The sequence below is a fragment of the Rhincodon typus genome, chromosome 16 (genome assembly GCF_021869965.1).
Source record: "Rhincodon typus isolate 14 chromosome 16, sRhiTyp1.1, whole genome shotgun sequence".
NCBI classification, from domain to species: domain Eukaryota; kingdom Metazoa; phylum Chordata; class Chondrichthyes; order Orectolobiformes; family Rhincodontidae; genus Rhincodon; species Rhincodon typus.
In genome coordinates, this window is record NC_063347.1 from 50,383,514 (window position 1) to 50,410,021 (window position 26,508).

Consider the following 26,508-nt stretch of genomic DNA (forward strand, 5'->3'; position numbering starts at 1 on the left):
ACCTTGATGCACTGGACAGACTTGTAAACTTCAATGATACCTTGAGCAATGCTGTCATACAGTCATACAGCATTGAAACAGACCCTTCGGTCTAACCAGTCCATGTCAACCAGAGTCCCAAACTAAACTAGTCCCACCTGCCTCAGATTGGCCCATAACCCTCCAAACAGTTCTTATTCATGTACTTATCAAATTGTCTTTTAAACATTGCAAATGTACCCGTGTACACCACTTCCTCATTCCACACGCGAACCACTCTCTGTTTAAACCAAAATTGCCCCCATGTCTTTTTAAAATCTTCCTCCTTTCACCTTAAAAATATGCCCCCTAATCTTGAAATCCCCCACCCTAGGGAAAAGACATCTGCTTATCTCATTTTATAAACCTCACTTTAAAAACCTCTATATACTTCAATGAAAAAAGTCCCAGCCTATTCAGTGTCTCCCTATAACTCAAACCCTCCATTTCCAGCAACATCCTGGTAAATCTCTTCTAAACCCTCTCCAGCTTAATAATATCTGTCCTATAACAGGACAACCAGAACTGGACACAGTACTCCAGAAGAGACCTCACCAATGTCCTGTACAACCTCTATGACATCCCAACTCCTATACTCAAAGGTTTGAGCAATGAAGGCAAGCATACTGAATGCCTTATTACCCACCCTGTCTATATGTGATGCAAACTTCAAAGAATTATGTACCTGAACCCCTAGAGCTCTCTGTTTGACAACACGACCATCTGGAGCTCATCGTTCATTGGCAGCAAGGTTTGGGGAGGTGCTTAAAAAAAAAGTGAGGTTCAAACATTGCTCCCAGCAGAATGGGTGAAGCAATACTGCATCTCAACAACTGAAGGTGGTAAAAGGTGGTCTCATTCATTGAGGTCATGGCTAATCTGATAACCTTATCTGCACTTTCTTGCCTTTTCAGTATAACCCTTGATTCCCTGACTGACTAAAACCTGTCTTTCTCAGCCTAAAATACACTTAATAACCAGCCTCCACAGCCCTCTGTAGTAAAGATTTCCACAGAATCACTATCATTTGAGAGAAGAAATTCTTCCACGTCTCTGTCTTAAATGGGTGTCCCCCTACTCTGAGATTATGCCCTCTGATTCCAGTTTCTCCCGGAATGCATAACAACCTATCTGCATAAGGCTTTTGGGAAGATTTGTAGCTCGGGTTGTGGATGAGTTTGTAGACTTGCTCGCTGAGCCGGTATATTTGATTGCAGACGTTTTGTCACCCTGCTAGGTAACATCATCAGTGCGCCTCCGGTGAAGTGTTAGTGTTCTGTCCCACTTGTTATTTATGTGCCTTGGTTTGCTGAGGTGGTTGGCATCACTTACGGTTTTGTTTTTCAGTGGTTTGTATATCGGATCCAGTTCAATGTGTTTGTTGATGGAGGTCTGGTTGGAATGCCAGGCCTCCAGGAATTCCCTGGCATGTCCCTGTTTGGCTTGAGTTATTATGGATGTGTTGTCCCAGTCGAATTCGTGTCTTCTTTGTCTGTGTGTATTGAAACCAGTGAGAATTGGTCGTGTCTCTTGGTGGCTAGTTGGTGTTCATGTATCCTTACCGTCAGCTTTCTTCCAGTTTGGCCTATGTCATGTTTCTGTCAGTCCTTGCATGGTATTTTGTATATTACGTTAGTTTTATTGGATGTGGGTATGGGATCATTTATGTTCGTCACTTGCTGTCGCAGGGTGGTTGTTGGTTTGTGAGCTTCCCTGATACCAAGGGGTCTGAGTAGTCTTGTGATCATCTCTGATGTACGGTAGGGTGACTAGTGTGCCTGGCCGTGTTATGTCATCTTGTTGTGGTCTGTCGTGGAGGTAATGGCGGATTGTGCGTTTTGGGTGTCCATTCCTTTTAAAAACTCTGTAAAAATGCTCCTGTTCTGCTTTGTGCAATTCCACGTTGCTGCAGTATGTTGTGGCCCGTTTGAATAATGTCCTGATGCAGCTCTGTTTATGGGTGTTGGGGTAGTTGCTGGTGTAATTAACTATCTGGTCCGTATGTGTGGTCTTTCTGTATATGCTAGTCTAGAGTTCCCCGTCGTTCTTACGTTCTCCCAGTATGTCTAGGGAGGGTAGTCGGTTATTGTTCTCGTCTTCTTTTATGAATTTTATTCTGGTGAGGATGTTGTTTATGTGTCGGTGGGTTTCTTCCAGGTCTTGTGTGTTTGATAATCACGAAGGTGTCATTTACATAGCGGACCCAGAGTTTGGGTTGTACAGTGGCGAGCGCTGTCCATTCTTATCTTTGCATTACAGCTTTTGCAATCAGTCCTGATTTTGGGGATCCCATTGGTGTTCTGTTGATTTGTTTGAATATACAGTTATTGAAGGTGAGTTGGGTTGTGAGGCACAGATCCAGCCATTTCAGGGTGCTGTCCTTGTTGATGCTGTTGGTGTCGTGGGATGCCTGCCTTCCTGATTCATCCAGCAGTGTAGCAACTGTCTCTTTGTCTAGGTTGATGTTTATGGTTGTAAATAGTGCTGTTACATTGAAGGATATCATTATTTCATCCTCTTCTATTCTGGTGTACTTCTCAACCTATCTGCATCTATCCTGGCAAGCCGGCTTAACAATCTTAACTGTTTCAATAATCTCCAACAAGTACAGTCCCTACTCAACTTCTCCTCATATAACATTCCCTCCATATCCAGGATCACCCTCACCCTTCTCTGTGCAGTGTCTAAAGCAAGTATATCTTTCCTTATGTAAGGAGATTAAAACTGTTCAGACAGTTCCAAGTTTGGTCTGACTAGTGCCCTGAATTGTGCCATGTATTCTAGTAAAGACTTTCCAATATTACATTCCATACCCTTTGAAATAATGCCCAGTGTTACATTTGCCTTCCCTATTATATGTTGAACTTGAATGGTAACCTTTTGTGATTAGAATCCCAGTCATAGAGGCCGAGACCTTTGGTCCAACTCATCCATGCCGACCAGATATCCTAAATTATTCTAGTCCTATTTGCCACCAATTGGCCCATATCACTCAAACCCTTCCTGTTCATATACCAATCTAGATGCCTTTTAAATGTTGTAATTGTACCAGCCTCCACCACTTCCTCTGGCAACTCATTCCGTGCATGCTCCACCCTCTACATGAAAATCTTGCCCCTTAGATCTCTATTAAAAACTTCTCCACTCACCTTAAACTTATGCCTTCTAGTTTTGGACTCCCCACCTGGGGTAAAGACCTTGTCTATTTACCCTATACATGCCCCTTGTGATTTTGTAAACCTCTTTACTGTCACCCCTCAGCCCCTGGTGCTCCAGGGAAAATAGCCCCAGCCTGTTCAGCCTCCCCAAACTGGCAACATCCTTGTAAATCTTTTCTGAACCCTTTCAAGTTTCACAACATCCTTCCTATAGCAGTGAGACCAGAATTGCACACAGTATTCCAAAAGTGGCCTAACCAATGTCCTGTGCAACCCAACACGACCTCCCAACTCCTATACTCAATGCACTGACCCATAAAGGCAAGTGTACCAAATGCCTTCTTCACTATCCTATCTACCTGTGACTCTACTTTCGAGGAGTAATGAACCTATACTCCCAAAGTCCCTTTGCTCAGCAATATACCCCAGGAAATTACCATTAAATGTATAAGTCCTGCCCTGATTTGCCTTTCCAAAATGCAGTATCTCACATTATCTAAATTAATCTCCATCTGCCACTCCTTTGCCCATCTGATCAAGATCCTGTTGTATTCTGAGGTAATCTTCTTCACGGTCCACTCCATCTCCAATTTTGGTGTCATCTGAAAACTTACTAACCATACCTTCTATATTCACATCCAAATCATTTAAATAAATGATGAAAAGCAGTGGACCAAGCACCAACCCCTGTGGCTCACTGCTGGTCACAGGCCTGCAGTCTGAAAAGCAACCCTCCACCACTACCCTCTGTTTTCTATCTTCAAGTGAGTTCTGTATCCAAATGGCTAGTTCTCCTTGTGTTCTATGTGATCTAACCTTGCTAACCAGTCTACCATGAGGAACTTTGTCGAACACCTTACTGAAGTCCATATAGGTCATGTCCACCGTCTGCCCTCATCAATCCTCTTTGTTACTTCTTCAGTCAAGTTAGTGAGACATGATTTCCCACACACAAAGCCATGTTGACTATCCCTGGTCAGTCCTTGCCTTTCCAAATACGTATAAATCCTGTCCTTCAGGATTCCCTCCAACAATTTGCCCACCACCGATGTCAGGCTCACCGGTCTATAGTTCCTTCCTTTTCCTTACCATCTTTCTTAAATAAGTGGCACCACATTAGTCAACCTCCAGTTTTTCAGCACGTCACCTGTGGCTATCGATGATACAAATATCTCAGCAAGGGGCCCAGCAATTACTTCCCTAGCTTCCCATCGAGTTCTAGGGTACACCTGATCAGGTCCCAGGGATTTATCTACCTTTGTGTTTTAAGCCATCCGACCCCGCAGCCTCTGTAATATGGACGTTTTTCAAGATGTCGCTATTTATTTCCCCACGTTCTCTATCTTCCATATTCCTCTCCACAGTAAACACTGATGCAAATTACTGGTTCAGTGTCTCCTCCATCTTCTGCAGTTCCACACATGGGTAGCTTTGCTGATCTTTAAGGGGCCCTAATCTGTCCCTAGTTACCATTTTGTCCTTAATGTATTTATAAAATCCCTTTGGATTCTCTTGAACCCTATTTGCCAAAGCTATTTCATGTCCCCTTTTGCCGTCCTGATTTCCCTCTTAAGTAAACTCCTACTACCTTTATACTCTTCTAGGGATTCACTTGATTTCTGCTGTCTATACCTGACGTATGCTTCTTTCTTTTTCTTGACTAAAACCTCAATTTCTGTAGTCATCCAGCATTCCCTACACCTACCAGCCTTGCCCTTCACCCTAACAGGAACATACCATCTCTGGGCTCTCGTTATCTCATTTTTGAAGGCTTCCCATTTTCCAGCCGTCCCTTTATCTGCAAACATCCGCCCCCATTTGACTTTTGAACGTTCTTGCCTAATGCCGTAAATATTGGCCTTCCTCCAATTTAGAACTTTAAGTTTTAGATCTGTGCTATCTTTTTCCATGACTATTTTAAAATTAAGCGAATTATGGTCATTGGCCCAAAGTGCTCCCCCACCCCACTGACACCTCAGTCACCTGCTGTCTTTCAAGAGGTTGTCCAAATCCCTCTGTGCTGAAGTTTTCTGTAGTCTTTCTCATTTAAGTAATAATCAACACCTTTATTCTTCCCACCAAAGTGCATAACCTCACATCTTTACAATATATTCCATCTACCAAGTCCGTTGCTCAAGCTTTCAATGAGCCTATGTGATGAATATCAGAAATCAAACACGTCCTTAGTAATGTAATCAGTTGGCATTCACATCACACACGAATGATGGTTCAGCATAGCCTCCATGCAATGGTAATTGGAGGAATTGTACAAGGAGCGCCATGCAATTCTTCTATATGGGACTTGGACATAGAGTAGGGGATTGTAAAAGTGGAAGAATATTCCACAGGCTCACCACTCCCGGGGTGAAGAAATCCCTCCTCACCTCAGGTCTGAGCAGCTTTCCCTGTATCCTTAGTCTATGACCCCTGGTTCTGGACTCCCAAAACATTGGGAACATCCTTTTTCTGTTCACCCTCTCTAGTCCTGTTGGAACTTTATCGGTTTCAATGAGATCCTGTATCATTCTTCTAAACTCCAATGAATATAGTACTCCTCAATCCAGGCTCTTTTTATATATCAGTCCTGCGATCCAAGGAATCAATGGTAAAACTTTGTGGTATTCCCTCCATAGCTGGAACATCGTTTCTTAGATAAGGAGACCAAAACTGCCCATAACAACCCCAGATGTGGCCTCACTTAGGCCTTGTAAAATTATGGCAAGAGATCACCACTGCCATGCTCGAATCGTCTCGCAATGAAGACCAACATATCATTTGCAGCTTTCACCACCTGCTGTGTTTGCAGGCACAACAACTCAAAGGCACCCTGAACTCTCCTTGAAGTGCGGCAGAATTGGCATTAATGACTGGGAGCAACTTGCTTCCAAATGGTCAAAAGTGGTGATGAATTTTCCATCAAGCTGTCATTCACAATATATTTATGACCAGGTACAGTAGTGGCAGAGAAGAAGAGTCAAATCTTGCACCTTAGATCAGATTAACTCATAGGATATTCTGCCTTGCATGTCCAAGGGTGTGTGAATCAGCGTATTCAGTCACCCATGGCAGAAACATGCAACATTGGGCCAACCCTCAAACCAGGTGAGGGCTGCTGTGAGCAACGTGCATTTGGAATGAACTAACTCTTAGTGGAGCAGTTATCTGTCTCTATTAGTGTGCGTGTGCGTGTGTGTGTCTGTGTCTGTGTGTGAGAGAGAGTGAGATCATTCCTGTTTTTGTGTCAACCTAATACCAGACTGTTAACAAACAATTCCAATAGTTTCTTTTCTCTGGCATGCATTCATTCCTTGCAGCAATTTGGGGTCCTAGACTGGCCTCCGTTCACACAAACAGGAAAACTCACTTGCCTGGGTGTCCATAACTGGGCATAGACTGTACATACAATCCCTGTCAACTAAATCCTGAATGGAACAACCCCCAAGTGTAACGTAATATTGAAATTAACTTCTGTGGGTCAAAAGTAAAGGTCATGAATGTTGTGTAGCATGAAATATCAATGACTGTTCAAAAGGGCCTTCACTAATGACTCTCAGAACCCAATGGCAATTATGTTGTAAACAAAGATAATTTTGTTTTAAACAGGGAAAACCTTTAACTTTTTAGCTTTGTGACTCATGAAAGAGATTAGATATGTCAAAAATATATTTTGTGTATCAGGCAAAAGCTCTACATGTAAACTGTGTGAAATGTTGTAAAGGCCTAGACTTTGTTTAAAATAAATTATAATTTAACTTCACAGTGCAAATTTGTTTTCAGTCTTTAAACTATAATTGTTCACTTCCAGACAAGATGAATAAGGCCAGAACTAAACACAGCTTAAGTAACAATGATCTGGCTAAGTAAATATTCTGATTGTTCAGTTCTGGACAGGAATGAACATTCAATTATGAGCACATTGAATGCAGGCTTTTGTACTAATCAGAAATGGAATTGTCTTGGATACTGCAAGGGTTACTTTGACATAATCTTGGCACCTTTAACCTCGTAACGAGACTGCACAGGGGAACATTATGAATGCTATTTATTTAACTGTTGGCTTCATAGAGGTTTCTCACCCTCTGGCATTTTATTTCCAGTCTCAAAGTAATTCCACCTGTCCTGAAGTATCTTTCTATCATTTTTATATTCAGTCAGTTTATGGTTCTTTGATAGCAAATCCATGATAGCGACTTCTATGCTGTCGTCTTGCACTTATAATTATGAGTTGAGAGTCTTTTCGTTTTTTTTCTTTAATCAAAAGGGAATTAGTTATTACAGAATTTTGAAAGCTAGCTTTTAATTACTCGTCTCAAAGACTACAAGATGAAGTGAAAATCTTTTTAAGCTGAACCTCAAGGTCCTGTAAGGAATGGACTTTGGTATCCAGAAAATCCCTTAATACAATGGTCAGCAGCCAGTTTTATGGGGAGGCTATAGGTTAAATTTAGAAAAAAAAATCATTCATGCTTATTGTAATGAATAGATGGTCCCTTTCTGAGCATTGGGTTTATGTATATTATGTCCCTCATGGCTCAGCGTTATCATTAGTGCCTCTGGTTGAGAAACTTATGAGCTCAAGTCCGACTCCTGGGAAGTGAACACAGAATGTAGGTTAACATTTCAGTGCAGTTCTGCAAGTGTGCTGCACTGTTAAGAGGTGAGAGATGTTTTATGGGTGGGATAGTAAATGGCTTCATAAAAGAAGAGCAGCTGTCTTGGCCAATATTTACCCCTTAATGAACATCACTAAAACACACAGTGGGACCTTGCTGTGACAAAATTGACTGCTGCGTTTTTTACATTTCATTATAACAATGACTTCTTCAAAAATATTTCATCGGCTGTAAAATACTTCGTGAGATGTGGTATTTAAATGCACCTTGTATCATTTCCCCTTCAGCTATATTTCTGCATTAAGTCATGTTTAACATGAATTTAGCTACACAAAAGCACTGTGGATTTAAGCATTGGCTCCAATTAGCAATAGCTGGGACATTAAGTTCCTTTAGCTCTAAGGCCAATGTACAAAGCTGTCAAAAGGTATTTATTATTCCTTAGGTTCATCAGGCTTCCCTTGGGTGGTATTGCCAGTATTCCTAAATTAATGAGCTTCGAAAAGTACATGATGTCTGAGTTAATTCCTTGAACAGTATTAATTTATGCAAGCTTGCAGACTGGGAAAGTAGACTCATCTTTTACTCTTGTCTAACCAATCAAGTGCTCATTGTTCACATCTTAAATGGTCCATATGATGAGTACTTGATTTTTGGATAAAGTCCATTCGCTCAGCCTCCACTTCAATGACAAGGTAGATTGAAATGAAATTGAGCTATGCTTCCTGAGTTAACATGACACTACACGGAACCTGGCCTTTCCAACAATTTGTAAGAGACTTGAGTCAAAAATTATTTAAATGAACCTGTGAAGACTCAAACACATAATTGTTTATCAGTTTAATTCAAATGTTGTACTGCTAGTTTCCTGCCTCTTTGCCAAAGTGTTTGACATTTTGCCTTAATATCTCCTTATGTGGCTTAAGTGTCAGAACCCTTTGGTGCTCCAATTCCTTCACAAAAGTGATTTGCTACATTAAAGGTCATCTATAAACACAAGCTATTATTGTGCAATTAACATATAAATACATTGATAGATTAAACTGAGCATAATGGCCTTTTGATGTGATGTTTGCTGCCTTTTGGACTGAATGGAGGAATGTGGTGCAAGCCCATGCAACCATTCATAATAGCACAGGGAAGGCTACTTATTAGCCCTCTAGTGCAGGACCCCAGTCATGTCGCGCATATGGCTGAAAATTTTAGTCGGAGCTTCGAATCTGCTTGTGGAAATTGTTTGGTTTGCTGCGGGCAGGAGTTAAGTGTTGGGTGACTGCCCAAATTCTGGCAGGCATCTACCCCTTTCAAATAAATGATTAATGACTTTGTCAAAATAAGGAATTCAGTCCAACCACATTGAATGTAGAAAGGAATGTGTATTACTAAATCCCTTTTCAGTGAATGGGTGTTTGAAATCCGAAGTATCCACCTCTATGTTGAGAAAGAAGAATGTTAATTATTCCGGGTTTATGTGGATTATTAAATACTGCAAAAAGCATAATATATTTAAAAGCTTTTGCAGCAATGGCTGAAATTTTCTCTCCAGCATTGCATTGTAAACCATTTGTCAGTCATAGGAACAAACCAGAGGAGCATTTCCATAAAAGGGAGCAGTTACTCGTGCCTGTGCGAATTCAATGTACCATTCAAAGAAAAATGAGTATGTTTCAATATTGCTTTAACCCATGGAACTAGCCATAGCTCTGGTAAAATGGTCTTCCTTGGCCATTTGGTTTACAACTCCTGTGCTACAGCAACATCTTGGACTTATGCAGTACCTTTAACATAGGTAGAAATGCCTCTGGGTCCTTCAGGATCCTTAGCCAACAAACATCTGACATTGAACCACTTGGAAATATTCAGACAGGTGTTGAGGTAGGTTTTATGAAGAGACTGAAAAGAAGAAAGAGAGATGGAGAGGGAGAGAAGTTTATTAAGTGCATCCCAGATGCAACAAACTATCACTGGGATATTAGTGTTATATAAAATAATTTACATGACCTTATAGCTCATCACAAAGCAAGGGTGCTTGAGTGACTTCACAATATGGTCAACACTACTCTATTGAGAGTTCCAGGTCTAGCAGGTTTACCTGGTAGTACCAGGAAAGATCTGTGTTCGGGGCACTGTGAAATGGCCAATAACTCATCTGACAAATTCTACAAGAGTTAAGGCAGAGGAGCTATGTCCTCCAAGGATACTGGCTAGTTGGTGCAGGACGGAGAATCCTGTAGTAAGAGGGTCTGTATTCCCTTCATAATTTATCAAAGGTAAGGGCACAGAGGATGCTGTTCCTTTGTTTAAGAAGGACATCAGGGATAATCAGAGAAAATACACCCTGGTGAGCCTCATATTGGTAGTTGGGAAATTATTGGCGAAGATTCTTATGGACAGGATTCATTCATATTTTTGCTGTATCCAACTAAATGTGACAACAACAAATCAAATCATATTTGGAAGAATATGAACTTATTAGCAATAAGCATGGCTTTATACAGGTGAAGTTCATAAACTTGATTGAGTTTTTTTTGAGGAAGTGACAAGGATGACTGATGAGGGCAGGATGGTGGATTATTGTCACCTTGGATTTTAGCAATGCCTTTGGTGAGCTCCCTCTTGGCAGGATGATGCAGAAGGTGAAGTCACATGGCATCCACAGTGAGCTGGTGAGTTGGATACAGAACTGGTTTGGTCATAGAAGACAGAGAGTAGTAGTGGAAAGGTGCTTTTCTGACTGGAGATCTGTGATCGATGGTATTCTGCAGGGATTAGTGATGGGATCCCTGTAGTTTGTAAATATATAAGTGATTTGGAGGAGAATGTAGGTAGTGTAATTAGTAACTTTGCAGAAGACACAAAGTTGAAGGAACTGTGGATAGCTAGGAAGATTGTCAGAGGACCCAGCAAGATGAAAAAAAAGGGTGGAGACTTGGTCCCAGAAATGGCAGATGGAATTTAATCCAGACAAATATGAGGTGATGCATTTTGGAAGGTCTAATGCAAGAGAGAAGTATACAATAAATGGCAGGGCCCTTAGTAGCATTAAAATACAGAGGGATCCAGGCTTACAGGTCCACATTTCCCTGAAAGTGGCAATACAAGTGGGTAAGGTGGTCAAGAATGTGTGTGGCATGCTTGTCTTCATGAGACAGGGCATAGAGTATAAAAAGTGGGAAGTCACATAGTAGCTGTATAGAACTTTAGGTTAAACCACATTTGGAATATTGCATCCAATTCTGGTCTCCAGATGGGGAGGCTTTAGAGACGGCACAGAAAAGGTTTACCAGAATGTTGCCTGGTTTGAAGGTATTAACTGTGGGAAAGATTGGACAAACTTGGAATGCTTTCACTTTACCATTGGAGACTGAGGGGTGACCTGATAGTTTTAAAAAAATTACGAGAGGCATGGATTGAATGGATAGCCAGAATCTTTTCCCCAGTGTAGAAATATCAATTATTAGGTTTAAGGTAAAAGTGGAAAAGTTTAAAGAAGATGTGAGAGGTAAGTTTTTTTTTCACGTAGTGGCAATTGCCTGCAATGCACTGTCAGGGCAGGTGGTAGAAGCAGATACAATAGCAACATTTAAGAGGCATCTTGATGGATATAAGAATAAGCAGGGAATAGAGGGTTATGGACTGCATTGAGGGAAAAGGTTTTTAGTTTAGAAAGGTGTCATGTGTCAGCGTAGCCTTGGTGGGCTGAAGGGCCTGTTCCTCTGCTGTACTGTTCTTTACTTTTCTGTTATACAAAGAACGATGGGGACCCACTTCATGCCTCCCTATTTCCCAGTCATGTATGTTCAGTACATCTGACTCTTATGAAGAAAATAGCATGAATGAGATTGTCACCAATGATGTCATTGGAATGTTTGGAAGACTATGGTCACCTGTGCCACTTTGGCATGGCTCTTAATATTATGACAACAAACAAAATAAATAATATACAAGCTATAAATGCTTAATTAACAATGGTTGCACTCAATCTGACATTCTTTATATTTTCAACTTGACTTTTTGTCGACTAAACCTAATTATCGTAACCCTTTCCAACTTGGAGAATAACTTCTAAAGTTTATGCATTTTAGTTTTTCTACTAGTCTCTCCTAATACATTTTAAAGTTGGACCATCTTTTGTGATGTTTTTGACTCAAAGCTGAATACTGAAACTATTTTTTAAGCAAACCAATACTGAATATACTGATGGTTGGTAGTGGATGGGGCTAATTGTGAATAAATATAACTGAGAATGGGACACCAGTGTAAAAGTTTATATAGTTAACATAACTATCATGCATTGAAGACTGATCCATAAAAATATACAAATAACTTAGTAGAATTATAATGGTAAGAGAGAAATCCTTTGTATAAGAGTGCTGATAAATTTCTCCTAATTAAATTACAATAACACATCTTAAATGAAGAAGCTGGTGAGTTAAGGTTAATTGAATCTCTGAAATTAGGTCTGCACAAACAATAGTTTGATATTTTTTGAAAATTCTTAAGTCTTAACAAATTAATGAAATTGGTATGATCACTTTGGCAAAACATTTAAAGACTAGAATGCTTGAGTTCAGGAATTGGGAGTAAGAAGGAAAGGCTGATGGTATATTTTGAGATATTAAGAGTTTCGAAAATGTAACCACATAAGTAGACATTATGCATATACTTAAAAGATATTTTGTAGCATCAGGACAGTGATTCAGCGTAAAAGGTCTGCTTATATTCCCTCCAAGCTTTCTCCTACCTACTTCATCTCACTATACCAACATGTCTCTTTTGTTTTCCCCTCATGTACTTACTTATTTGGCTTAACCTTGAATGCATTAATAATATTCACCTATACTATTCCTTGTGGTCACAAGTTCCACAGGTCTCCTTTCTGAATGAAGAATAAATCCAAGAGCTGCCTTTCTCAAAGAGAAAGTGCCTGTTGTGTTGAAAGTGTTCATCTCAGCTTGTTGAACCTGTGTTCAATAGGTTATTGAAAGCACAATATGTGTAGCAAAGAAATATTTGTCAGTGGCAGGGTCCAATTAGTCTTGCTGGGTTGTGAAACTCCCACAACTGGATCCAAGCTTGTTTTAAATTTTCACGTCAAGGACAGGGCATAAAATGGCAGGAGTGATAAAACTTGTACTTGTATGTGTTCACAACCTTAGAACCTGATCTATTTAATTGACATATTTGGGGACAGCATTTTCTCTCTACTCTTTTACATTTCAGAGTCAATGACAAGAAACAGGTGAAGAGGTGATTTCTCTATATAATATGTTAAAAGTGGTCTCGTACAAAAATGTTTATGATGACATCTTTGAAGTTGAACGTATCTAATCTGGTCACACCAGTGTGGCTAGTTCAATCACTACATCTGAGTAGGATGAGTCCAAGAACATCATACGGTGCTGATCCTCTGTTTGCCTCTTCACAGGTAGAAGATATGCTCTGGCCACGAGGAAGCCATGAGCTCCCCACCTCGGTATGCAGCTTGCCGTGCAAATCTGGAGAGCGTAAGAAAATGGTGAAGGGCATATCCTGCTGTTGGCATTGTGAGCTGTGCGATGGCTATCAGTATCAACGCGACGAATTCACGTGTTCCCTTTGCAGCTACGACATGAGGCCTAATGAGAACCGGACTGGCTGTAGCCAAATTCCGATTGTGAAGCTCGAGTGGCATTCACCGTGGGCCATTATCCCAGTGTTTCTTGCCATGCTCGGAATCATTGCCACTATTTTCGTGATGGCTACTTTTATACGGTACAACGACACACCAATTGTGCGGGCCACTGGACGGGAACTCAGCTATGTTCTTCTCACTGGGATATTCCTCTGTTACATCATCACCTTCCTAATGATTGCTAAACCCAACACTGGAATATGTTCGTTCCGCCGCATCTTCCTGGGCCTCGGAATGTGCATCAGTTACGCAGCTTTATTGACTAAGACCAACCGGATTTTCCGCATCTTTGAGCAGGGCAAGAAAGCTGTGACAGCACCCAGGCTCATCAGCCCGACGTCCCAGCTGGCGATCACATCCAGCCTCATCTCAGTCCAACTCCTCGGAGTCTTCATCTGGTTTGGGATTGACCCTCCAAATACCATCATCGACTATGACGAGCAGAAGACCTCGAATCCTGAGCATGCGAGAGGAGTCCTCAAATGCGACATTACAGATTTACAAATCATATGCTCCCTGGGATATAGTATCCTTCTAATGGTGACATGCACTGTTTATGCCATCAAGACAAGGGGTGTCCCAGAGAACTTCAATGAAGCTAAGCCTATAGGATTCACTATGTACACTACCTGTATAGTATGGCTTGCCTTCATTCCAATATTTTTTGGGACTGCTAAGTCAGCAGAAAAGGTAGGTGGACTTTTTAAAACATTATAATCTGTTGGTTTTTTTGTGAGATTGAATCAATAACTGTGTTTAAAACATTTCATCATATGATTTGATATTAGCTGCTCTAGCTGTTCATTTGAGATGCATTCAGTAAGCCCAACCTTTGTCTTCGTTCCAGTGGTGATTAATTTAACCATTAACAATACAGACAGGTCACACTGGTTGTTATAACTACAATGCCTGTTTCGCTTTTCTCAGTGTGAATATCGATATTCACATGCACAGTTCTTAATCAATTCCTCCTGTCGTCTTCCCTTGTGTGTTTCCTCACATATTCCTGGAGTATTCAAGGTCAGGGCTGAAGAGTCTGACAGAATTGTGATCAAAATTGCTCCATAACCAGGAAATGGGTTAAAACATCCATTGTGTTAAACCAAATGCTGTCAGGTTCTCTCTCTCCCTGCCATGAAAGAGTGTGCAGTTTATATATATATAAGGTGCTCTAAATTAACTATCCTCATCAAACACACCAATGCTTCCCCAGACTTTGAGGAATCCCATCCAACTAAGGTATTCAAGTTTAAGCTAGTCATAATCTGGAATTCCTACTCCAAAAGATTATAAATGGTAGAGCAATTGGACTTGCAAGTTTCAGATTGCTAGATGTTCATTAGGCAATAGTCAGGATATGGAGAATTAGCAGGTAAATTAAGTTTGGATACAGATGAGCTTTGATTTAATTAAGTCATAGAATGAACAAGTCTATTCTTGTCCTTGTGTTTATGGCAACATCAACCTTCACGTTACAGGCTCACTAAAATGCTTGATCGCATATATGACCTGATCCAGGGTCTCGACCCAAATTGTCAGCGTTCCTGCTCCTCTGATGCTGCTTGGCCTGCTGTGTTCATCCAGCTCTACACCTTGTTATCTCAGATTCTCCAGCATCGGCAGTTCCTACTATTTCTGATCCAGTTAGTTCTGTTTTATAAATAAACCCATGGTGTAGATTTAAAGTGATAACTTGCCTGTGTAAGTTGACAGTACCGTATTGGAATACGTTATTGGAACTTGGAAAATAACCAAGATCAACGTGAGATCGTAGCAATCTACAGAAGTAATTTTGAGTTGGGAAACAACGTGATTAACCTTCATTGCCCTACTGTTTGATCAGGTTGTGATTGGCTTTCACACCAGAAATAAAGTATTGTATTTCTTTAGTGATGAGGAAAGAGATTTAAATTTAAAGCTTCAATGAGTTTCATGGATTAAGAAATTGAGAGACTATTCAAATGAACAGCAGCCCATTAATTCATTACATACAAACCCTTGTGTAAAACACAAATGTCAATTTTACCTGATTCTTTTTAAATGGACCTCACTGCTCAGAACAGATGGGTTCTGGAAAAGTGCATTTGATGTGGTAGTCTATCTAATGAGCCTTCTCTGCTGCAGGTAAAGAGAACTATTTATCACAACAGGAAACTAAATGTGATGACATGAGTTTTGGAGCCTGGTTGGTATTTTTTCCAAGCAGGGTTTCGGGAATCCTACCAAGGTACAGCTGGTGACTGGTTTGCTCAAATAAACAAACAGCTTTTTTGAATGTTCACCCCATTCCAGTATCCAGATAGTTTCCATTAAAAACAACCTTAGGAAAAATACCTGTTGATTGAGGTGAGATTGGAGAAAAAACGTATGAAGAAGGGGCTTGATAAATGTTACAAATAGCTGTTCCATTAGGCCTTAAAAAAATAATCACCAAATCCTGCTTGGGCGCAATAGACAATTGGCCATGATAGAGTACTGAAATGGAGGAGTCTCAATCAAGTGAACCCTTTGCATTTCTTTAACGTTCAGAAAAATACGTCATTTTAGTCTTCCTATGCTTCTCTTGATTAGGTTCCACTTATTCGAGCACTATCCAAGCAAATCGAGCAAACCAAGCTCCATTCATCTAATACCCCTGTGCTTCGTAATCTTATTGCCTCCTGAGCCAGCAGCACATTAGTGTTTAACATGTTCATTCTCACTTTCTAAGCTCTTTTGAGTCTCGTTATCTCTGTAACGTTATCCATGCCTACAATCTTTCAAGAAAACTGCATTCCTGTAATTTTTGCATCCCCTGTTTTCTTCCACCCTGTATTGGTAGTCTTGTTGGTAGTGATTCAGGTCTTAAACAGTGGAATTCAGTTCTGAAGAAGGGTCGCTCGATCTGAAACATTAATTCTGATTTCTCTCTGCAGATGCAACTGGACCTGCTGAGTTTTTCCAGGAACTTCTATTTTTATATCCATCTTTACATTCTACACCGAGGGAAATGTATCAGGACCTCCAAAACTTTCACAATATAATCAGCAGCAAATCCAGAACACACTAGTGCATATGGAACAAAATCCACATCATAACTTAAATCTGTTCAGCTAAAAGATCTTTGACTTGGAATGTTGACGTTGCTCCTTTCTCCGTAGAAGTGGCCTGATTTGCAGAATATATTCAGCAATATGTGTTTAAATTTCAGATTTCCAGCAATATCTGTTTTCTTTTCAGATTTCCAGCATCCTCAATATTATGCTTTTGACAACTTAAACTAGTGGTTTTCAAACTTTTCCTCAGCAAACTCTCAGTGGACCTCCTATTGGTTTTATCCCATCCCCATCTCTGCTTGTCACTGCATAAACACACATCAGAATGGATTGGAGTAATGCTGCTATTTATGATGAAGCACCAAGGAAATTATGTCTCGTTTTAAGCTAGCAAGTTTCTCTCTCTTTACAGGTTCTATATTCAGCTGCTCACTCTTTGTTTTCAGCACTGCAAACATTGAAAATCCAATCTCTCAGTTGTAAATTGCAACAGAAGTCTTGCTAATAAAACACATTGTTGTTGCTCATGTTTATTGACAAATTGTGCCATGCACACAGGACCCAGTCTGGTCGGGCGATGCCACATGAACGGTGGTGATAGGGATTCTGGTTTTGTTCTGTCTCTCAGCCTCACCATGGCATTGGGCATCAGCACCCTGCATTTTTGGACTGGAGGCACGCGCTTAGACCTAAACTTCCTCTGTTTCCAATCTCTTCCCTTTTGTTAGACATGACTAAATTGAAACTGTTGTAAAATAACTAAACGTCCTTCGCATTTGCTGCCCTTGACCTGATGATCAATGTAGGGTCTGTTGGCCATCGTTTCATCATCAATTTGCCATCAATGGCTTAATTTCACTGGACCTTGAGTAGCTTCAGATTTATGTAGTGAATGCATCGATTTGGACATTCAGGTCTGCAGTCAATATATCATCCTTTCTCCAACAATGATGTCCTGCTGCAAAGGTGACTTCCCATATCCATCTTCCTGACCCAAAAGAAAAGAGGACAGTGAGATACTGAAAAGCTGAAAATGGAAAGAATTAGAACTGTTGTGATTACATTTTATTGCAGCACTTTCCAGGGCATGTTATTAACTCATGATGACAGTGGCAGAATTTTGATTTGCTCTCTGCTTTCTGTAAATAGACAAACATACGACAGCATGTTTGGGTCACATGTTGCACTTTTATTTACAGTGTGAAGGATTGCTCAACAGAACAATGTAGCTCAAGCTGAGCTTTTTGTTTTGAAGATTTGCCACAACATTATGGAAAATGGGTGCCACGATTTTTAGGTCTGCTCTGGAGGGCTTAGTGGAGGAGCTGGAAAGTACCAGAAATACCTATTACCTGCAAAGGAAAGGAAGGCACTTCAGCCACGTGCTGAGAGGTTAATGGGAGAGGATAGCCTTGATGTTCAAGACCTGAGGATCTGGATGTAATGCCATCAGAAGGTCAATGACCTTGTATTATTGGTCAAGCTCAGAATGCTACTTTCAATACCTTGTCATTGACTGGAAGGGTGGTAGTGACTCAAACATCAATCTTCCCTCTGCTGTACCCTTGCTGTTATCTGTCAGTCGGTCTTGCTGCCTGTGCCATATTAGTACAGTCTGCTAGACTCAGGGTTATTATCCAAGGCTCTCTGCATTCTGCCCCCCAGTCAATGTCAGCAGCCTTCTACCAGCCAGGCTGCAGACATTGGGGTAGCATTGAACAGGAGCATAAAAACGGGCAGAGGCACATGGAAATTAGGTGCAAGCATGTGACTTACTGCCTTTTGTATGAAATATGGAATAACTCAATTTATAAATTTTGTCCATTTCAAATTATCCATTTTTACATTGTGGCCAAGTGAACAGTGTGATGCCCATGATCAGAGGTTAGATAAGGTTGGGAATTGTTAGTGTCTGAGGAATTGGACTTGTGGTCGCTGCTATTATTGTTGGACGGGGGTTTGGCAGACAGCTCAGCCAGAAACCACCTCCTTGTCTCTTTCCTGCTTCTCAGCTGCTCGCTGTGTAGTTGGTGACAAGGGCTATCCCTAATGATGATCAGGTTGCATAAAATATAGACCTTTATAGTTCCTGCCACCTGCTCTGTTGAATATTGCTGAGCTCCTCCAGAGCGGCCCAAGTAGTAGAAACACTGGTTCAGAATGCTAGTGCCTATTCTATTTCTTTTCATGTGGCAGCATGGCTTTTATTGCTGCCCATACTCATGTGCGAGGACTCATTCACTGTGTTGTTGGCAGATAGGTCTGTCATGTATTAACCACCCTCTACCTTGTTGTACAGGCCCAAATGCAGCTTGCATAAAATGAAGGCATTGTGCTGGGTACCAGCATGTTGGGCTTTGACCTACATGATGTGGCCCCACACCAGATGGCCATCAAAGGCACGGTGACACCCTGCCACTTTGCATTCATTGTCAATGTAACTTTTGGCATGCCCCAATGTAGTTATGGGTGCAGCAGGTAACAGATTTCCAATGAGTACATCCTAATTGAAGCACAAACATCACTGAGGAGCTAGTCAAGTCTGGCTTGGCCTCCTGCATGGAGTCCTTCTCCCTCCCCTCTTCCTTCTTTCACAAGTTTGTCCTGCTCTATTTGGCCTCTGTTCATTGTCCCAATCTGCTGTGTTCCAGAAGGAATAGCTACCAGTGCACCTGGAACAACTGGTTTGACCAGATGAACTGAAGTCAGTAAAACTCAATGAGCACTGGTCGCAACATTCGGTATATACTTTTGCAACTTCAACCAACAATGGGAAGCACCAAACATTTACAGAATCGTGGCAAAGGTCCGAAGAAATCAACCTGCACTAACGTACGTTCAGCTTTGTGTGTGTTCAAGTTGAAAATGTTAGTTAAAGCTTTGAACTCAAAATGGCAACACCAGTGTCAATTTGATACTACACACTGACACATTGATCTGCCTGCTTTGTTTACTTCTGGTTGTCATTCATTGTTCACTTTCTGACACTGTCACCTGTACACTACCTGCTGTGACTCAACCCAAAGTGTTGTTATGTGCCATGGATACCATTTAGGATATCAAATTCCAGTCCAAACAACAGCATGTCCAATCCCAGTTGCGTTTACATACAACTATACAGCACACCAGGACGACATTTGTTCTGTTGTGTCTGTGCTAGTTCTGAAAGTGCTCTTAGCCTATTACTTTGCAAATGTTTTCCTGTTCAGGTGTACATCCTGTTCCCTTGTCACAGTTCCTACTGGATCTGCTTTCATCACCCTTTTAGACAATGTACTCCACTGCTGTGTAACAGCAACTTCTTTCAAAGCCTAGGATCCAGTTTAAACTTTAGCTGCATATTTATTTGAATTCATTCAGCCTAAAGCATGTTGCAGAAATAAAATATATACTGCTGGCTGGGTATCAATAGCTAAATAATGCTTATGTTTATTTGGTGCTGTATCACATCTGAAAGGGTCTGATTTGAAAGATTACCTGCAGTTTTTCCCTTTGTAGTTGCACGCAATCGTCTCCTGTGGTTTTGCAAACAATGACAGAAAGTTTCCAACAAATCATTCGCTGCTTGTAGAGAAATTGTGGAAAGAAGGCCAAGTTCAAGCGAAGGGTCCACAGATTTTATCTGCATAGCGACCCAGCTTGTTTGTTTTCTGATTTTTTTTTCAATCATAGCAGGAGTGAAATTTGTCTTTAACTTTCTCTGTAGGATGACTTTCTTGGTTAGCAAGTGAGCAGTAAATTTGAGGAATAGATCCAGATATAATTGTTCTTTCTGGGGAAATGTAGGTCATTCCTTTCCTGCAGGAAATGAAAGCCAACTGCAGGAGGTTAAAAAAACATTCTGAAATGCTGTTGGCAGCCTGCAGTGTTGGAGGATCAATAAAGGTCCAAATCAGTGACTGCCCTCATGGAATTTGTTGCGATTAAAATAGAGGTATGGCTCCCTGGGTACTTTGCAGAGATTAGAATATATTTCAAGAGCTGGAACTGCAGTACAAACATTATGCATACTGCATTCTCTGGAGTAGTTTAGATCCTATTGTATAGACTACCTGTGAAGACACATCTGTTGAGGTGCGAGAGAGATGAAATTTTATTCAAAAAACAACTGTTAGATGGCTGATTGGTATATTCAATTAAAGCAAATGGAACTGAACAAAGGATATGTTGTAATTAGTGATTCCACAAAGGCTTTATCCCCAATTGAACTAAGGCTTGATTTTTTCAGAAGCTTTCCCTTTTAGAACCGATGGGTAACAGTACTGTTGCTGCTGAGAAAATCCAAGCATTATTGTGTTTTCTTTTGCCAGAGTGATTTGGTTAAGCAGATGGTACCACCTAAGAATGCAGCGATATCCTGACCCAGACAACCAGGGACCGAGGCAGTTGACTGCAAAACTGCTGGACAAGGCCATAAGAGCAATAGAACTAGGGGCCATTTCATGTGAGATTCAAGTTTTCTTTGAGGAAACCTTAAGATATAAATATCTTTTATTTAAAGAGGAATTTGCCACTCACTTGTGTTTTAAAGTTGTTTCTTTACTTACCAGGCTTTTGTACGTGGGGCTGACCCAGTTTCAGTAGAAGTGGCAATGCCATTCATCAGAAAAAGTAACAAATCAGTGCGTACTTTACCTACTATGGCAACTCCCATTTCTATTGAGGTGAAGACTTTGATTTCCAGAGAACCTCTCATAACCTCCCCATGTTGCACCCACTGTTAGAATGTAGGAAGGATGGCAATGAATTTGTACAAAGCAACATCCCATTAGCAGCTGTGTGTTAATGGACAGATAATCAGTGTTTTGTTAAATTATGCTGGTTATAAATTGAGCAGAGCAATGGGGAAGAACTTCTCTGCACCTCAAAGCAATGCCTTGGAATCTTTTACATCCATGTGGATGAGCAGGCCAGGATTCTGTTTAATATCCCAGGTGCAATATTACATATTGAATTGAATAACATATTGTCGCATGTGTTCAATGTAAAAATACAGTGAAAAAGACATATCTGGCATCACAGTGCTCTCTCTGTACTTTACTGGGGAGTCATGCACCAAGTGTTTTGCTTCAGATATGTGAAAAGACCCAAAATAAGCTGAAATTATTCTCCTTAAAGCAGAGACGATTGAGAGGCATTTTCAATATCATGGATAGTAGTAAAGCAGATAAATTATTTCCTATGACAGCATCTGCAGTTCCTACTATCTCAAATTATTTCCTATGGCAGGAAGGCAGTGATAAAACAGTACTGTTCTAAGAGGTGAAATTTTTCTAGCCTGTGAACAATATGGACAACAAAGAGTTAGTTGGTAAAATCTTGCGAGATTGGAAAAATGAGAATAAAAGCTCAATTTTCAATGCAAGGTCTAATGGCAAGTGAGGGGCGTATTTGCATTTCTCATTTTTATCTAATCTTGCCTCATTTATGCAGAAATTGCTATTTTCCCAGAGAGTGGAGAGAATATAAACAGTGCTAATACCTGACATGAAAGTCTGAGCAGGTACCTGGCAGCTATAGCTCGCTCGTGTCTTCTTCAGGCCTGGCCTTTAGGAATTAGGTGAAGGCCGTTAAAGGAAAGATGCTTTGTGCAATATTGAGAATGGCAGAATATGAGCCTTCGTGGGAGATGAGTGAAGTGGCAGATTTAGAGTGGGCATGAAGTATCAGAGAGAAGTTGATGGCATTTACCCTTGGAGGGCATAAAAGATGATGAACTTTCTTCCCTTATTGCTGCACATTCTTTAGCTGGTGGACACTGCACTGACCTGGGTAACTATTTATGACCAGCCTGGCAACGTTTGCTATCATACACAGTTGTGCTTTTAATTTGGCACCTGCAGTGTAGAATATCCTGGTACCAGCTATTTGATTTGATTAGATTTTGATTTTAGTGGGTTTATTGTTGTCACATGTACCAAGATACAGTGAAAAGTGTTGTTTTGCATGCTGTATGGCAGATCATACCATGCAAAATTCATCAGGCAGCAGAACAGAGTTACAGCTGCAGAGAAGGTGCAAAGAGAGCGGTCGAATGGACCTCTCAAACGTTAATATTGAAACTCTGATAATAGAGGGGAAGAAGCTGTTCTTGAATTTGTTCGTACATGTATTCAAACCTTTACATCTCCTGCCTGATGGAAGAGGGTAAAAGAGAGTATAACCAGTTTGGGAGGGGTCTTTGATTACGCTGGTTGCTCTCCCAAGGCAGTGGGAAGTATAGATAGTGTTAATGGATGGGAGGCTGGTTTGCGTGACGAACTGGGCTGTGTTCTCAACTCTCTGTAAATTCTTGAGATTTTGGGAAGAGCAGTTGCCGTACTAAGCTGTGATGAATCCAGACAGGATACTTTCTATGGTGCATCTATAAAAATTGGTAAGAGTCATTGTGTACATTGCTGTAATTTCCTTAGCTACCTGAGGATGTAGAGGTGTTGATGTGCTTTTTTGACTAACATGTCAACATGGGTGGATCAGGACAGATTGTTGGTGACTCCCAGGAACTTGACACACTCGACCATCTCCACATCAGCACCATTGATGCTGTCAAGGGCAAGTGCTCCACTCTGCTTCCTAAAGTCAATGACCACCTCCTTCATTTTGCTAACGTTGGTGGACAGATTCTTATCTTTACACCATATCGCTAAGCACGCAATCTCTTTCCTGTACTTTGTCTCGCCATTGTTTCACATCTAACCTACGACGGTGACGTCATCTGCAAACTTCTAAATGGAACTTCGGGCAGAATTTGGCCACGCAGTTGTTGAGTGTATAAAGAGTATAGTAGGGGGCTGAGTACATAGCCTTGTGGGGTACTGGTGTTAAGGATTATGGTGGAGGAGGTGTTGTTGCCTATCCTTACTGATTGTGGTCTATGGGTCAGGAAGCCAAGGATCCAGTTATGGAGGGGAGAGCTGAGATCTAGGTCCTAGAGTTGAGGGATGAGTTTGTGTGGATTTATGGTGTGGAAGGTGAACCAGCAGTCAATTAGTAGGTGCCTGATGTAGGTGTCCTTGTTATGCAGATGTCCCAGGGCTGAACGTAGGGTAGGCGAATTGAAAAGGATCAAGACAATCTGGTAGGCTGGAGTTGATGTGAGCCATGACTAACCTCTCAAAGGTTATGGAGGTCTGAGCCATGGTGGTCACTGGGGCCCGATGCATGATTTTTCTTTGGCACCAGGATGATGGTGGTCTTCTTGAAGCAGGTGAGAACTTCAGGTAGTAAAGAGAGGTTAAAGATGTCTGCAAATACTCCTGCCATCTGGTCACCGCAGGATCTGAGTGCACAGCCGGGGTCTCCACATGGACCAGTCACTTTTTCATGGGTTCACTCTCAAGAAGGCCAATCTAATATCTGCAGCGGTGACTGAGGGAACAGATGCATCTGAGGCTTTTGGAATAGATGACATCATTTCACTACCCATCTATTCAAAGCGAGTGTAGAATGCATTGAGCTCATTGCTTAGAGAGGTATTGTTGCCCACAATTCTGCTTGACTTCGCTTTGTAGCCTGTTATGATAGTCTTGCCACAAACGCTGGGTGTTTATGTGGTTAGCCTGAGTCTCCAGCTCAGTTTGGTATTGCCTCTTGGTGTCTCTGATGGCCTTGGATTTCCGGGATAGGTCATTGTCACCCGATCTGAATGCCTCAGACCGGGACTTCAGTAGGGAATGGATCTCCTGGTTCATCCATATTGGCGAGTGCAAAGTAGCACAAGCATGACATCATGGAGGTGTTGGCCATGCAAGTATGTGTTGCTCACTTGGCAATGTGTGAGAAAACGCACCAGAACTCCTGGTGAGAAATCCTCCGTGAAACTCCAGATATCAAAAGCTGATTATTGGTAAAATTCAATCCAAAATGTTTCGCAAATGGGCCAGAGAAGACGTGAGGAAACTCTTTGTTTCCCAAAATGAGTTGTTATCATTTGGAACACACTATCTGAAAGGGCGTTGCCGGCAAATTCATCAGTAACATTCAAAAGAGAATTAGTTAAATTTTTGAAGCAAATATTTACAAAACAATGAGGAAAAAGTGCAGCTTTGGGATTACAAGGGAAACTCTACTAAAGAGCCATCAAAGGCACGAATAGCCCTATGAATGGAATCTTAGGAATGAGGCTTGAACCTGCAAACCTCTAATAACCTTAAATGTAGGCAGACATCTCAAGGGATTTCACAGGAGTTCATCAGCTAGGAGATGACCTGCAGTAAGAAAATGAGGCCAAAACATTTTTGTCAATAACCTGTACTGAGCTCCTCTAATTGTGAAGGGCATTTTCCAACTAGTTTCCATCTGGTACCAACTGATTACCTCAATCAGAAATAAACACAAAGTGCTGGAGAAACTCAGCAGGACTGGCAGCATTTGTGGAGAGAAAAACAGGCTAACGTTTCACATCCAGTTTGACTCTTCTTTGGACCGATCAAGTCTGACTAAAGTCTGATGTAAATGTCTTTTTTTCTCTAATGACATTGATTAAATATCTCCTGATGTATTACTGCCCCACATCTATTTTCTATGCCAGCCCTTCCTCAGCTGTACTTTCAGCCAAATTTAATTCACTTTGAATCTTCTAATGTCAGGTTTGAAAGCTGCAAAAAAATTATTTTCCCTGCCTATCACCAAAAAAATCCGTCAAAATTTTCAAATGGGCAGCACTGCAATATGGAATTCTGAGGAAAGAAAAGCTATTTAAAAGAGACAAATTTGATAAATGTGCTGACTTTTAGTGGAATCTCTGTATTTTCCTCCATCAAACTTTTTGTGACAATCCTTAATACAATTTCTTTGACCAGTTTTTGGTTACCTCACCTGACATCTCCTTCAGCCCATTGTCAAACTTTGCCTCATTAATCCTGTGGGACATTTTACAAAAGTATTGGCCTACTCTGTATGTAAGGGAGCCTACCTGAATCTATAAAACTGCTGCAAGGGCTGCGATTCATGTCCTAGCCCCAATTATTTTTTTCAAAACAACAAATTGAAAACTGGGTACGGTATAAGGTACTCAATATTTAGCAATTTTCTTCTTTTGTAAAGATGTGGTGCTAATACTTACTGTCATTATGGAGTAGCCAGCAGGAAAATATGATCAAATGAATAAAAATGGTTTCAAAATGATATTTCTATTGTTGGAATTAGCTGCAGAAAAACTTAATTGTCAGGTCATCAGTTTTATTTCTGGCATACTAAACAAATCTTGCCAGTTAATTAAAGGTGTATATTTGTGCATGTATCAAAAAAGCATCTTCATATCGTATATACTTTTAGATATCGCAATGTCTAATTAGTAAAATAATCAACCATATCTGGTCAATTCACCTTTACAATGACACCATACAGCTTCTCAAATGTTTTGTATGAGAAAGAAAGTGCCTTCTGAACTTAGAGTAATATTTTAGTTGGTATCACTGAGTAGATTCTATTTAACCAGGAAATTGTCTGCTGTCTGCCTGGGAATAGTGTAGTTGAGTTTAATCCACCTACATTGCAAGATCATGAGATACTGAGCCAAGCCTGTTAGATAATGTCCAATTTCTATAATCTATTAAATCATTTTATTGAACTTCTGGAAGAAGTGTTATATGAAGCATTCAGTACTGAAATTTTAAATGTACGTCAGGGTGTAGAATTAGAAATGAAGACTTCAAGATAACTCTGGCCTTTATTGTCACAGGGTTCACTAGAAGCAGTGACAACTGTTTTGATGGTCGTGCAATCCTCTGGGTGAAATGCAATGCCCCCTTACAACATGGGAGGTGCATTTAATTGGGCAGCAGATTGCAGGTTTGTGACCCTGGGGCGTTTCCACCTCTGCTCTCTCTTGTGTCTTGGGTGGGAAGGTCATTGGTATTCTTCCCCAGATGCCAATTGAGGCAGTGAAGTGGGCAATAAAGTTTAAGGGAGATAGCAGGAACTGCAGATGCTGGAGAATCCGAGACAACAAGGTGCAGGGCTGGATGAACACAGCAGGCCAAGCAGCATCATAGGAGCAGAAAGGCTGA

At 40.9% G+C, this 26,508-nt stretch overlaps 1 protein-coding gene across 1 annotated transcript in view; it reads left to right on the forward strand.

Moving 5' to 3' along the window:
• The window catches only part of LOC109930127 (metabotropic glutamate receptor 7), a 645,315-nt gene that overhangs the window by 470,254 nt on the left and 148,553 nt on the right, over nt 1–26,508 (forward strand). Inside the window, exon 8 of the mRNA XM_048606606.1 lies at nt 13,218–14,153. Within this exon, the coding sequence (XP_048462563.1) occupies nt 13,218–14,153 (936 nt within the window). The remainder of the gene's footprint in view (nt 1–13,217; nt 14,154–26,508) is intronic.